The sequence below is a fragment of the Sander vitreus genome, chromosome 8, assembly GCF_031162955.1.
Source record: "Sander vitreus isolate 19-12246 chromosome 8, sanVit1, whole genome shotgun sequence".
NCBI lineage: Eukaryota > Metazoa > Chordata > Actinopteri > Perciformes > Percidae > Sander > Sander vitreus.
In genome coordinates, this window is record NC_135862.1 from 14648543 (window position 1) to 14662278 (window position 13736).

Sequence of the window (13736 nt, forward strand, 5' to 3'; positions counted from 1 at the left end):
GGGCTTTATTTCTCATGAAATATTCTCCATCTGCTTGGAAAATAAATTTAAAAAAAAAAGGCTCTTGAGTTAAAACTCATTGGTATTGGTCAGGAAACGTATAAAAACAACACTCTTTTTTCAAATTCTATTGTTAGTTTTGAAATAGAGCACAGGCATGTCAGTGTTTCCTCTATGTCGATTTGACCGTGGCGGCCCCCCACGGCAACATTTCTGCCCCACACGGTATCAGAAATAGGGCTGCATTGTTGGAGTGCATGTCGGAGAATAGCGTGGACACACAGGGATAACTAGCCAGTTGAGAGTGTGTGTGTGTGTGTGTGTGTGTGTGTGTGTGTGTACGTCCTTGAGAACTGTAAGTTGTATAACTTATGTTGTCCGTTCATTTAAGCCTGGTCTTGCAAATTTAAATTAAGTTAACTGTTGATTTTCGTTGTTTGTATTCTTCACCTGCGAGCTAAATTACACGTGGCTGTTGATTCGATAGCGATTTCTGAACGCCCTCGCCCACGTTTGTATTTTAGGTGCATTATTCCCATGCTGAAGTAGTTACACTGTATTAAGAGTAATTAATAGTGGGTTTATTATTTGCTACAGAATGCTTAGCCTATATGTCAAGATCAAAGTTGGCCTATATAGTAACTCAAAAAATATAGTTCAATCACAACAGAAAATATGCCTCATTGTGTGTGTGTGAATAGAAGTGAATAAATATTAGTTTGTGTTGCAGCGAAGTGTCAGTTCCGTTTCATGGGGGGGTGCGGACCTGCCCCCACTGCTGGAAAAAAAAAAAATCCTAAAGGAAACACTGCATGTAACAAAATAAACTGCTGTGCTAACACACACCACAGCAAGGAGAGTGGGTCGAACATGAATCGCAGGGTTGGTGGTTCAATCCCTGGTTCATGCTGGCTTAACTCTCTTGTTGTTGTTGTTGTTTTCTGCTGTTGTCTGCCTCCCACTAGTCTATATCCTTGACGTTCCACTTCCGGGATTGCTCCGGTGCCGCAGGAAATTCCGCCAGATGCATGTATTTTCCGTTTCCTTCCGCTTTCTTTGTGTTGGAATTTTAAATTCGGGGGATTAATGAGGACTATGGTTAACTGCTCCTCAGATCTCTGCAGGGTAAATTGAGAGAGCTAGCTAAACTATCTGTCCAATCAGAGTTTTCTCTCGCAAGACTATTTTGCAGCGGCTCTGTGCGACGCTCGGCGCTGCCTATGACGATTCCGATTGGTTAAAGAAATGCCATTAAACCAGAGCACGTTTTCCTTCCATCCCCGAATGCTATGTGGAGTAGCCAGACCCTCCTTCAGCGCGCTTTGGAGGAGGGACTGGCAAAGTGAGACTAGCCTTCCACTGACTGATGAAGCATATGTGAGCTACTGGAATAATACATTTTTAGTGGATAATGATGATAATACATTTATTTGTGTATCTGAAAGATCTATAAAGGGATTTAGATCATGACTTTTATGATGTATAAATGTAGGGTTAGGGTATTAAATCTTCAATATCTGGTTTGGGATGATAACACTAACTGACTTATTGCAAAGAGTCTGCTCTTTATTATCTTCATAGGGATAATGATTAAGAATCAGTCTTTTTTTGCCCCATGCACTCTTCTAATACTAACATCAGTTGTGTATATCATCTGCAAAAAGCCAATTTCTATTAACCTGCAATCATTTTGATTCTCTTAATTGCATTGTTTAGTGTTATCTATTTTACAGAACGGTTAGGAAGCAAATTAGTTTGCGAGCAGCCCTGTTAAGATGACCTGAACTTTCTTTCAAACGTTTGATTCTTATGTGAGTCTCTCTTGCCATTTTAAGTCTGGCTATATTGGAGTACATTTCTTCCTTTGTTACCACAGAGGTCAATGTCCTCCTGTGAGTGTAGGCAGACTTAATGATCCTAATAGTGTCCAACCTCTTATCACGATTGACCTGTGGATTTGACCCTGAGTAAAAAAAAAAAAAAGAAGAAAGAATTAATTAATATTATTATGCTTTTCAGGAGCAAGTATATATTCAAAAGTGGAATAAAGAGGCAGCTACAGGCTGAAACACTCTGCTACAAGGTTTTATTCTCAGTGCTGCTGTTTTTGGCTTGGTGAGGCTCAGCGGTACTGAGAAAGTGACAACATGATCTGTCTCTGTTCACCGTCACTCCTCCACCAGCCCTGCTGAGACTAGCACTCAAAGGCAGCAGGCTTTCAGAGGTCATAAATAACACAGAGCCCCAGTAAACATAAAGGTGAGCTGCTTCACCACCGGGTGGAAATGTACCGTTTTATTGGAACACCGTATGGTGTCCGTAAAACGTGAGTGGTTCTCACCAGGCCAACATTGCAGCCTTGGTCATAAAGCAGTGAACACACATTTTAACACAAATCTTTTTTTGCGGTTTGGCTAACTTCTAGTAATAAGTGCTTTGGGAAGGCTAACTTATTGCCATTGAACGGATGCCTGGCTTCATTTTCTAGGTCTCTGTTGTGTATATTGTAATCCTGTATTTTTGTGGCATTGGAGGGAAATGTGTCTCTGGAATAGAAATGAGGGTATAAGGAGTTGATTTGTTGTTATAAACAGCTTACAGCCTTGCACTATGGATTTGTTCTCTCTTATTGCTGATGAGGAGGCCCATTTATCACGGGCTGCTTCTGAGAATAATGAATTGCTCTGCAATTGCTCCCTGTTTAACCTGGTCAGGTATAAACCTGATGGAGATTAATATTGTAATATCATAAATGACAAACTGGGCGGATATAGTTCAGGCCCTTCTGAAAGCTAGTCGGCGCCACCTATTTATCCTGGTCAGAGGACACGGAAAATGACTATCTGGAATAACTGTCTATTGTTATCCTCGCTCACAACTTGGACTAGTAGTTCTTTTTCATCTTTTTTTTTTTTGATAGTAATATGGCTGATCTTGTATATTGCTTGTTTAAATCTTACCTTAATATTAATTTAGAATATATAAAAGAGTATAGTATATGATAAGAAAATGCTGCATTTTTTTCTTCTTGTCCTTACAAGAGTTTGTTAGCCGCTACATCTATACAGATGGTAAATAAACAATTAAAACCATGGAATAACAAATTCGTATTATAACACTAATATATATTTTTGCAAGAATATATGCCCTTGGAAGGGTTTTGGTATCTCAGTGTCCTGGTCTAGCTGTGAGGTGAGTTATCAGTTGCTGTTAGATGACTGCCCTTGAATTCAAGAGATTGTAAAAAGAGAACGAGGCTTTGGTCGGTCCACGTCTGGCCTGCCGGGACAAATCCACCTGTCGTCTTCCAGGAAGTGTTTGATCCTATCAGTGTAGAGATGGGTAACCGGAAGGCACTCAATCTAACTCTGATCAATAGTTACTTATCATGTCTGGGAATACCTGACTGACAGAATTCCCCACCCAATTGTACACACACGCACACCGTTTGTGTTTCTCAGACGTCTTCAGAGTTTGGCTGTTGGAGTAATGTCACAGAGATACCAGTCCCCTAATGACCATGACCTTTTTAGAAGATCACACATTCAAAACACAGGTTGCCTTGCTTGTGACCCCCTTTAACTGTTTATTTGACAGGGAGTGAAGTGAAGAACTTGAGCCTCCCTCGTTAAAAACGACTCAAAGGAAGGCGGATTTAAAGGTAGAATTAAGTCTTCATAATATGAGTCGAGGCCAGCTGAACACTCGTCCCTACAGAGCCGGTGTGTGATTATTTTAAGCCAAGTTACTTGGTGAGCGGCTGACAGGCCAAATAAACAGACTCTTTTTCTCTCTCTCTCTCTCTCTTCACACTTTCATCTGTTGTGTTCTTTACTGACAGGCCAAACACTTTTTTCCTGGTATTCAAAGACTTTTTCCTACTTCTCCACCTGCAGGGCGAAGGAATATGAGACGTCAATGGAGGCAAAGACACAGATCCCTGACTCCCCATACAAGGCCAAGTGAGCGTTTTCCTTTCTTTTTTTTTCATAATTTGAAGTTTCATAATTTTTCTTCATTCTAAATCTTTTACCCTAATGATTATAACACTTTGGTGTAGGGCTGCAATTAACTAACATTACAATTGAGTATTTTCTTTTTATAATTTGGTCCAAAAAAAATCTGTTTTTTTTTATATTTGAAAAAGAAAATAGTAAAAATCCTCATCAAAACTTTCCAAAATGCATGATGTGTTCCTATTTCAGGGTTGCAACTAATAATTATTTCATAATAAATCTGTCAAGACAATTGTGACAAATCACAATTTCCCAAAGCCCAAGGTGACATCTTTAAACTGCTTGTTTTGTGTCATGACCAGTACAAAACCCAAAGATATTTGATTTATTTTAGTAAAATAAAACCGTCAAATATTTACATTTTGAGAGGTTGGATCAAGCAAATGTTTTGGCATTTCAGCTTAAGAAATTATCCAAATTGTTGCAGATTGATTTTGTTGTTATGTTGGTTTACTCTTTTTAGCGATATTAATTTATTAATATTTGCTTGAAAAACGACAATTAATTGATCATCAAAATTGTTTATTATTATTTTCTTTTGATTAATCATTTAACTAACTTAAGACTAATAGTTTCAGCTCTTCTGGTGGCTCCAGTTGGAAGTAGCTTGGAAACATGGATTCAGAACTTGTGTTTGTAAACCGATTCATAATAACCACTGGCTCTTGTATGTTCAGGTTGCAGCGCCTGGTGAAGGACCTGTTGAAGCAGCTGCAGGGCCAAGACAGCGGCCAGTGGGCCAACAACAAAGCGTCTGGTCTGGACAGAACTCTGGGAGAGATCTCTCGCATCTTAGAGAAACAGGTAGAGCAACAAATAGATCACATAGATACAGTATGATTGAGTTTTATGTAGATTTTATTGGTGTAGTGATTTATTATTTTAATATATTGGTTGTATATTGACGATGAAATCATTTTTTGTATGCACCTATACCCTTACTTTTCTTTAACATAGATGTCTATCACAATGGTTTATAGTTGCCTGTTACCACTTCACATCCTCTTTGGTGCATTATGTGCTGGTCTGCTTTGTTGCTTGTCTGTTGACTGAACAGTCTGCAGCAGTGCACAGGTCATGCCAGCCCTTTGGCATGTCTCTCCAGTGGTGAGTTGTGTTTGGCTGTGTCTCACTGTGTCTCACCCTCCCAATGCGGGAGTATCACTTACTCTAAACCAACTTGCCTTTGGTTATTGGTTAATGAAGACCAGATTAACTGTGTTTGCATTGTGCACATGGTAGCAATAGAGGAGCTTCTCAGCGCAAGAGCAAGCATTGTCTCGTTTCTATGTGGCTTGCACGACTCGGATGTCACTGGTTTAGACAATAGTAAATTGGATTTCCAGATGAAATGCCATGGATGCACAAGACTTTAATGAACAAAAGCAAGCAAATTTGACATTTTTTCAGAGATTTGGCTTTTCTCTTACACTTTTTTACAGCTGTATACATAATTGTCAGATACAATGGCAGACTATATATATATATATATATATATATATATATATATATATATATATATCTATCTCTCTCTCTCTCAAACCTATAGTTGATTTGAAACATCTGTTCCAGAGGTTTTGTTGCATGACCGTATAGCTTTTTTTATTTTTATTTTTTTATAGTAAAACTCACATCAATTTGAGACTGAGAGGAGGAATCAAAACACCTGCCACCATGTTTATGATGAGGAGAATATACAGTCCACTTCCTGTAATGAGGCATAAATTTCCTGCCAAGTTGTGGTTCAAGCCATCATAACATCCCACTGTGCATGCCTCTGGGCGTGAGGGTAGAGAGATTATGGTGTCCCATCAGTGACGAGGGGGGCGGCCGGAGAGGCTATTACCGAATTTCCCCAGAGGAAAAGAAAGAGGTGGCTGAGGTGGGTGGCACAGTGTGCTGTAAGGAGAGAGGAGGAGACCAGTGTGATGTGAGTAGCTCACAAGCTGTCACTACATGAGGGCTCCTCCCCTCAGCTCCACATACTCCCAGTGGGAGGTCAGAGGTCAGTGGGCCACAGTAGATGTGCTCTATTCAACAGTGGTGTGGCTGGAAAGGAGGCAGCTCTGTCAAGGGGCTTTTGCTTCGTCTTTTACCTCCGTTCAAAAGCACAGTTTTAAACTGCTTTGTCAAGTTCTGCTTCACCAGCTTCTTACAGAAATATCCACCCAACACTGAGTGGAACAATGTGATTGGCCAATGAGGCAGCCTGGGGAGCACTTCCCTCTCTAATCCCTGGACAAAGTCAAATAAATAGAGTCTCCGTCAGCATGGCTGTCTGGCCCCTGAGTCACATCTAGTCGGGACCGTTTAGATTATTTGACCTAACAAGCATCTCTCATGTCATTGACTCACCTAGAGGTTTGTTTTTCTCCCCCATATCTGATTCAGTCTCCACTTTCTCTGCTAATTCCTTGGACAACACCCGACACTCCCCCTCCTGCACTGCTGTTTGGGTCCCACCCCCCTCACTCCTCCCTGCTTTCTAGGCTACGTCTAGTCTCTGACCCCAGTGTGTTTCTCCCGCTGTGGCCTCTAATGGTTTATTTTGTGTCAAACCTGATTCCTTTACTCTCTGTGATTGAGAATACCAATTTTTCCAATGTGCTGCTCTTTTCTGGCCCTATTAATGAGTGACTGTATTTATATATTGCCCAAAGTATTTACCACTGCTTCCTTTAGTTTAAGCCTGTCTAGAAAAGGAAAACGTGGATGACAGGTAAGGAACTATCAGGAGCATGGTGCTCTGAGAACCAAAGACTTTTCATTAAGGTGACATTTTCATTTGCCAGCTGTCGGAGCCTGGTTGGGCCGTCCAGTGGGACTGGGGGAAGGTGAAGGGCAGCGTGGCAGGATAATAAGGTTTCTTGCTTGGGCCTCCAGCAGACTGACAGACAGAGCCCAGATTAGCAGTGTCAGAACTTTGTCACTCGCTGGTCATTGACTGCAAAAGTGAGCAACATGCTATTCAGTTTAGAAATCGTTCAACATTATAAGCAAAATATTCTTCTGCCACACTTGAATTAAATTCAATTCTTGGTAGTTGGAGTTATAAAAACTGATGACCCTATCTGTCAATAATAATACCATATTCCTTATTTGTTTTTATGTGTTTGACATGGACCATTACCAAAGGTTTTCAAAAGCAACAATCCTGACATTATCTTAAATTTGAATGCGTATTTATAGATGAATATGTAGTTTTAGTCATTTAAAAAAATTAATTGATTAGTCGATTCATTGTTTTGTCAAATTTAAAAAAATGATTCATCACTGAAGTCCTTCATCAAGCAAAACTAGCAAACATTTGTAAGCTAGGGCTTGTGGATTTGCTAGTAAATGTCCTTTTCTTAGCTTCACATATTTAAAAAAGACGTATATCATTATCTTTGAAGCTTCCATTTATTTGGTTGTTGAATAATCAGATGATTAATTGAGAAAATTAACTTGTACATTAATGAAATATCATTTCAGCTCTTAATGCTGTATTTTCTCATTGTAGACTGTCATTTGTTCCCAAACAGCCTCATGTTTGTTTCCTCACCACAAGACAAATAGGGAGTGAAATGGTTCTAAGCTTCTTGGTGTATTGGTTACAACTAGAGGCCGTCTGTGGTTTCTGTGGAAGGTTTGATTTTGCACCACACAGGCCTTTGATTAATCTTGGTTCATTTTAAAGAATAAACACAGTTTGTTCACATAGTCTACTAAATCATATGCCATTATGTCTTGTAACCACACAGTTTATACTCAACCTTAAAATGTTTACTCCAGCAGCCTTGTTGTGGTGTACAGTCAACTCGGCCCACAGAGCTTTGTTTGCCACTCTCAAGCTTTTCTATAAGGCTATATAATGATGAAACTCATGTAAGGAGAGGGTGATCATACTCATCTCTGTCATTGTTAGGTTTTAGTTGTGAAGGAGTGAACTCGTGATTTGAAGGTACATATCAAAGTTGAAGCCAGTTCTTAATGAACTCTGCCCGTTGTTGTCCATCTGTTGGTGGGGCAGGACTGAGGCTGTGCCCTCCTCTCTGCTTTAATTAAAGTGTCTGGTAGGAGGAGACTACAAAGTGCAATCTGGCAGGTCTGCTGGTCTGCGGACACTGTCGCATGAATTACCAGCTGCTTCGGGCCTCCCATCAGCTGGGGTAACAATGGTCACCCTGGACAATAATTGGATAACATTTCCCCTGTTGTATTATTCAGGAGCCATCCTCCCCGCTTGTGTCTGAATGCTCAGCCCTTAGTGGTGGCTCTTTTATTTATTTATTTATTTATTATCTGTTTGAGGGGAAATTATTCGCTCATCCTGTTACTATGTTTTGTTATAGCTTATGTTGGCCAGACACTAACAGATTATAAAGGAACACTTCTACATTTTTGGGAAATACGATTGTTAGCTGTCTTACATGAATGAATTTCATCTGCTGAAGGTCTCGGACATGTTTAGCCTAGCTTAGCGCAAACAATTAGAACAAGGGTTAACGGTTAGCCTACGTTAAAAGAGCTATTTAGTATGTCACTTGATTAATTTTTCTCAGACCTGAAAAGACATTATGTAGCTGTTTTCAAAGACTATGTAGTACTCTGTGCAGTGACCCTCTAAACTAAAAGTCTACAGCCACACTAGCAGCTTTGGGAGTCTGTACATATGCACAGTGGGGCTTTGAGCTAAATGCTAATGTCAGCATGCTAACATGCTGATGTATAGCAGGTATAATGATTGCCATCTTCACCATCCTAGGTTAACGTGTTAGCATGCTAAGATTTGGTAGCCACCTATGCATCAAGAGTCTCTTGATTTGTTTTTATCTGAGTGTGTGCAAATCTTGCAATTTTCAGCTAAATGTAGCCTCAATGCAGAAAGGAAACTGATAACTAATCTTATTTAAGTTTGATTGCAAACAAGTGTATTTCTGTCTGAGTATCCGTTTGAGAGCACAGGTTGACAACATTGTTTTTATCCTCTTAAGTGTTTATTCAAATTCAGCTTAATGTGAACATAAACTGTCACTGTTATTACATACAAACATGATTCCTTTTGCTCTGCATGACTTGTGCCTGCTTTGTTTTTGTGGCCCATTGCATGCATTGCATATACCACCTTAAGATAGTATGTCAGGTAGTTTGAACTTAATCCTCTTCACTTGTATTGTTCCATCATCACAACAGATAAATCTGTCAGCAGAGCAAAAAAAAGCACTGACTAGCCAAGAAACGCAGCCAGGACTGGGCAGGTCCCAGTTACCCTCTTTAATACCATTTGATAAGCTGCTATGAAAGAGCTGCCTTTTCTCATTTTGCCTAGAAGCTTTTAGGATGGTGTGTTGATGGGAGGGTTAAGAGAGGGGTTAAGCCAAGCTCAGTGACTGAGACCCAATTGATTAAGCATGGAAACTACTGGCAACCTACAGAAAGGAAGTCCTAATGAGGTCTTTTACAAACACTGCTTAGTCTTTGAGACATTTCTAATTATGTTGAAGGTAAAGGGTGTTTGGCGTATTTGAAAATGTTTTTGTCCCAAACCCTAAATGATTGTTCCGTGCGTCTTCTATGTGTGTCTAACACCGGAATCGAGGAGCAGTTACCTCAGCAGCGGCATGAATGACAGATAAAGAGCTTATCTGTAATTTGGTGAAGCGCTTCTCTCTCAATGTGTTCAGGCTTGTTGGCAACTTCCCATCTGCGGAACAAAAGCACTGTGAAGTGGCTGGATTTTAGTACTGTCACAGCACTGAGGAGCCTCATTAGGTGGAGGCAGAGGAGTGTCTGCAGTGTAACGCAGCCCTCCGCAGTTGTGTGAAGAAGGCCCTCCATCAGCGGCTCCCCTCCAGCTCCTTTCCTCCCTGTCAACCCAGGCACAAACATGCCTGATCGGCAGCGCTGGCTTCTGGCTTTGTACTTGTTGATTTATAAGACACTGTAGCAACTGCATCTGACCTACTGCCAATTACTCTATCATCACAGGATGGCAGGACTTAACTATTTACATGTGTACATAAATCTAATGTACCCAACTAACTTTTTTCTTCTAAGTTAGTTTATTTGTAATCTATTTAATATATTAGTAAGTAAAGTGAGAAAAAAGAATGTAACTTAAAAACAACAGGAACTTAACTTGATATTTAAAAAAATCCTTTATACCCTTATTAAGTTCAGTTCACAGAAAATGAATGGCAATTACAAACATGGAAGTGTGAAATTAAGTAATTTAACCAATATCCTCGACAATGGCACTACTGCTGATTTTGTTTATTACCATTGAGTAAAAACGTTTGGCAGTTTAGTTCACTAAAGTCCTCACTGACTGGAGGAACAAGAAGTGTGTGACAGGGATGTGTACCTAATATAGCTGATACAAGTGTAGACCATTAGTTTGTAAAAAATTAAATAAATAAATCTAATAAGAGTGGACCCTATTATAAGAGTAATAAAGATACATATAAAATGTAAAGTGTCTTGAGATAACTATTCTTATGATTTGATACTATAAATAAAATTGAATTGAATAATAGTTTACTGTTGAAATTAACCAGTTTGATTGTGCAACCAATAAATGTGTTACTGGTAGTTTTACTCGAGTTACAGTGCAATTTAAAATACCCTCTCTGAGAGTAATCAGGAAGTCAAATGACATTAACCTCCCTCATCACATGTCTCTTTAACATCTCTTTCAAGTTTCAAAGGCCATAAATGGGGCACATTTGAAAGCTTAAACTTTTTTTAACCTGATATTCACAGAAATATTTTTTCCACGCACGTACCCTTTTAAAATATGTTTGGTTATTATTGGTCTAAACCTTTTTAACCTTTTAATTTCTAGCAAATAATGTGCTTAATGGCATAACAATGTCCACTGTTGCCCCTCATCTGCATATCTGAAAAACTTTTGTCCGACATACTGTCTGCACTAAGATCTTTAGTCTAAAATAAAATGAATAGGACAGTGAAAGAAGAAAAAAAGAGAATTTGAACAAAGCACCACTGTGAGATAGGACCATTAAGTCAAACACGCTATCAGGTAGTAAGAAAAGTCTGCCATCATTGCAACATTTTCACTTCTAAAGTAACTAAAGTGTGAGAGGAGCGGCTGGATAGTGTTGAAGGTTGAAGAAAAATTTCTGAACAGGATTACATAGCTCTTTAATCCCTGTCGATGCTGACACAATATGTGAAGTAATGTAAATGCTGCATTTTTATTACCTCAGTAGATCTAATGCATTATCAATTTAGGTCTGGTTATGATAATAATCTGTTTTTCTGTATTCTATCCTAATAGAATGATTGTCTTAATTTAAGAGTTCTTTAATAGCCCCATTCTTTGTTTGCCCGAGTGGTTGAGACCACCCCGGTGCTAACTGGAGCCTGAAGAGCATTTTCCTTCCATTGAAACTTGACTGTTGTCGGAGTCAGGTTGTGCACTTTTGAGATTAAACAGGAATACTTTTGGGATCAATCCCTCACCCCTGTAGGAGAAAGAGGTTCCCTCTCTGGTGAGAGCCATGTAATCCCCTGTCCAGCCTGTGGCTCGTTGTCCCCTGACACTCACTCACACTCTCTCTCTCTCTCTTTCTCTCTCTCTCTCTCTTTCTCTCTTTCTCTCTCTCTCTCTCTCTTTTTCTCTCTCTCTCTCTCTCTCTCTCTCTCTCTCTCTCTCTCTCTCTCTCTCTCTCTCTCTCTCTCTCTCTCTCTCTCTCTCTCTCTCTCTCTCTCTCTCTCTCTCTCTCTCTCTCTCTCTCTCCCTCCCTCCCCAGAACAATGCAGACCAAGTGGCCTTCCAAGTAGGCGGTGGCCTGTCGGCTCTGGAACAAATACTGCAGGTCTTCGCTGCTGCTTCCACACCCACTGCAGTTCCTCGTATTCCTCTCAAGTGAGTACTGTTACCGAATAGAAATTCTTACATTTTAATTAACATAACGATATAGTTTAAATGAATAAAATTGGATGCTCAGGTATTTTTCCGGGATTTAACAACTCCACTCAAAATAAAAAAACAATTAAAACAAAAAAAATTGCTATGCCCTTCAGTTCATTATCATGACTTAATCAAGTTTTCTGTTTCAAGCCAGCAGGGTGAGCTGTCTCTTTATGTTATGATTGGAACAGTTTGATTTCTGAAACGCTGACGAGTTGTTGTTAGATCAGCTGTGAGAGTGAGAGTAATCTTGTTGACTAGTTGTAAAAATAAATGTAGGTTCATTGTCAGGATTGGAACAGGTGTGGAGTGATTTTCTGCAATGACAGATATATTTCCTATGAGCCTGCGTTTATGAACGATCTATGATGTACAGCACCTGCATGATGACCCCACTAAAAATACATATATAATATCAGAACTTATTTTTCAATAAATGTTGATCCATAGTGTTTATTTAATGTTATTTAATGACCTAATGCCATGCCTTATTAGACTAAATACATCAATCGCTACTATCGACGCTGTACTCTTTGATAGAATAGAATATGAACACATATGGGCTGGCTTACTTAATGTATTTACTAGTAAAAAAAATGTTGTATTAGTATTTATTACTCTATAATTAGTAAATATCAAAGAAACAGAAATGGATTAGGTTATTTATAACTGGCAGTACAACTTTTCACTGGCAAAAATGTAAACACATTCTTACATATACATTTCTCTTTGACTGTGTGCAAATACACTGCTCTTTGTGTGGGGACAAATGTTGAAAGAACAAAAATAGTATTAACAGATTTTATTTTTTGCACTTCTGATTGAGTTTACAAAACTTAAAAGGACAGGAAGATTTAATGTCTGTCGACTCCGTGCTGTATATTCACAAGGCCTCAAACAGCTGTTACTGTCCTTCTTTTCAGTGACTTCTCTGACTGTATCCTTTCTCTGACCCTACTGACAACACACTTCTTTATTTCCTCTTTCTTTGGGATTGTTTTTGCAATTGCCCAAAGTGAGTGAGCTAATCTCAACTAACCTACTTCATCATTGTTTATAATTGCTTCATCTCAATAAATATCAAAATGTATTAATAAGTAACAGCGCTGCCCTTCTAGAAATAGAGAGCATTTCCATTTCTGTAATCAATTTGTGTTCTTTCTTTTCTCTCGAAACACAAAAAGCACATGTGTCCCATTTATCATTTAGAGTGCAGAGTATTTTTGAGTTGTGGGTCTGGCGTTTGCATGGCCTGCCAGTAGATAACCTCAGAGAGGCTGCCATACTCACTAGTGGGACTCTGTAATGGACTCGAATGGCCTTGCACTCCCATTCATTAGCATTTACTGGTCTCTGAATCTCTGCTAATGGACAAATGCTTCTTATATTTATAAGGCTTTTAAAGGGCATCACATGTATATTGATTTTTTTTGTACTCTCTCTTCCTCAATCATTGTAATCTGAGGGAATTTCAAGCAGACTTCTGAATTGGAAGAAATGTTATTATCGTAAATGGAGAGACTGTCTTCTTGGACAAAGCGTTTGTTTTCTGAGTTTGTTTGCACATCCGTGCATGACAGTGTGTTCGCTTAAGTGCATACACTACCTCCTTGGCTTTTAAGACATCTTGACATGCTGTGGTGAAGGAACGGGAGGTGAAAATTAGACCCTTGTGTTACAATCCTCTGCACACTAGCCCAATCAAACTCTGGTGTGAGTTATGTATAGTTAAAAAGTATGGTCTTGAATTGGCTTTATTTCCATAACTAAACCTTTCCCCCATGGCTAAACAGGTTTCTCTG

At 39.2% G+C, this 13736-nt stretch overlaps 1 protein-coding gene across 4 annotated transcripts in view; it reads left to right on the forward strand.

The window, feature by feature from the left end:
* Positions 1 to 13736, forward strand: part of scaper (S-phase cyclin A-associated protein in the ER) — a 63753-nt gene that overhangs the window by 26132 nt on the left and 23885 nt on the right. For all 4 annotated transcript variants that reach the window (XM_078256963.1, XM_078256965.1, XM_078256964.1 and 1 more), the window contains 3 exons: positions 3897 to 3962; positions 4694 to 4820; positions 11774 to 11889. In XM_078256963.1, coding sequence (XP_078113089.1) covers positions 3897 to 3962; positions 4694 to 4820; positions 11774 to 11889 — 309 coding nt within the window. The remainder of the gene's footprint in view (positions 1 to 3896; positions 3963 to 4693; positions 4821 to 11773; positions 11890 to 13736) is intronic.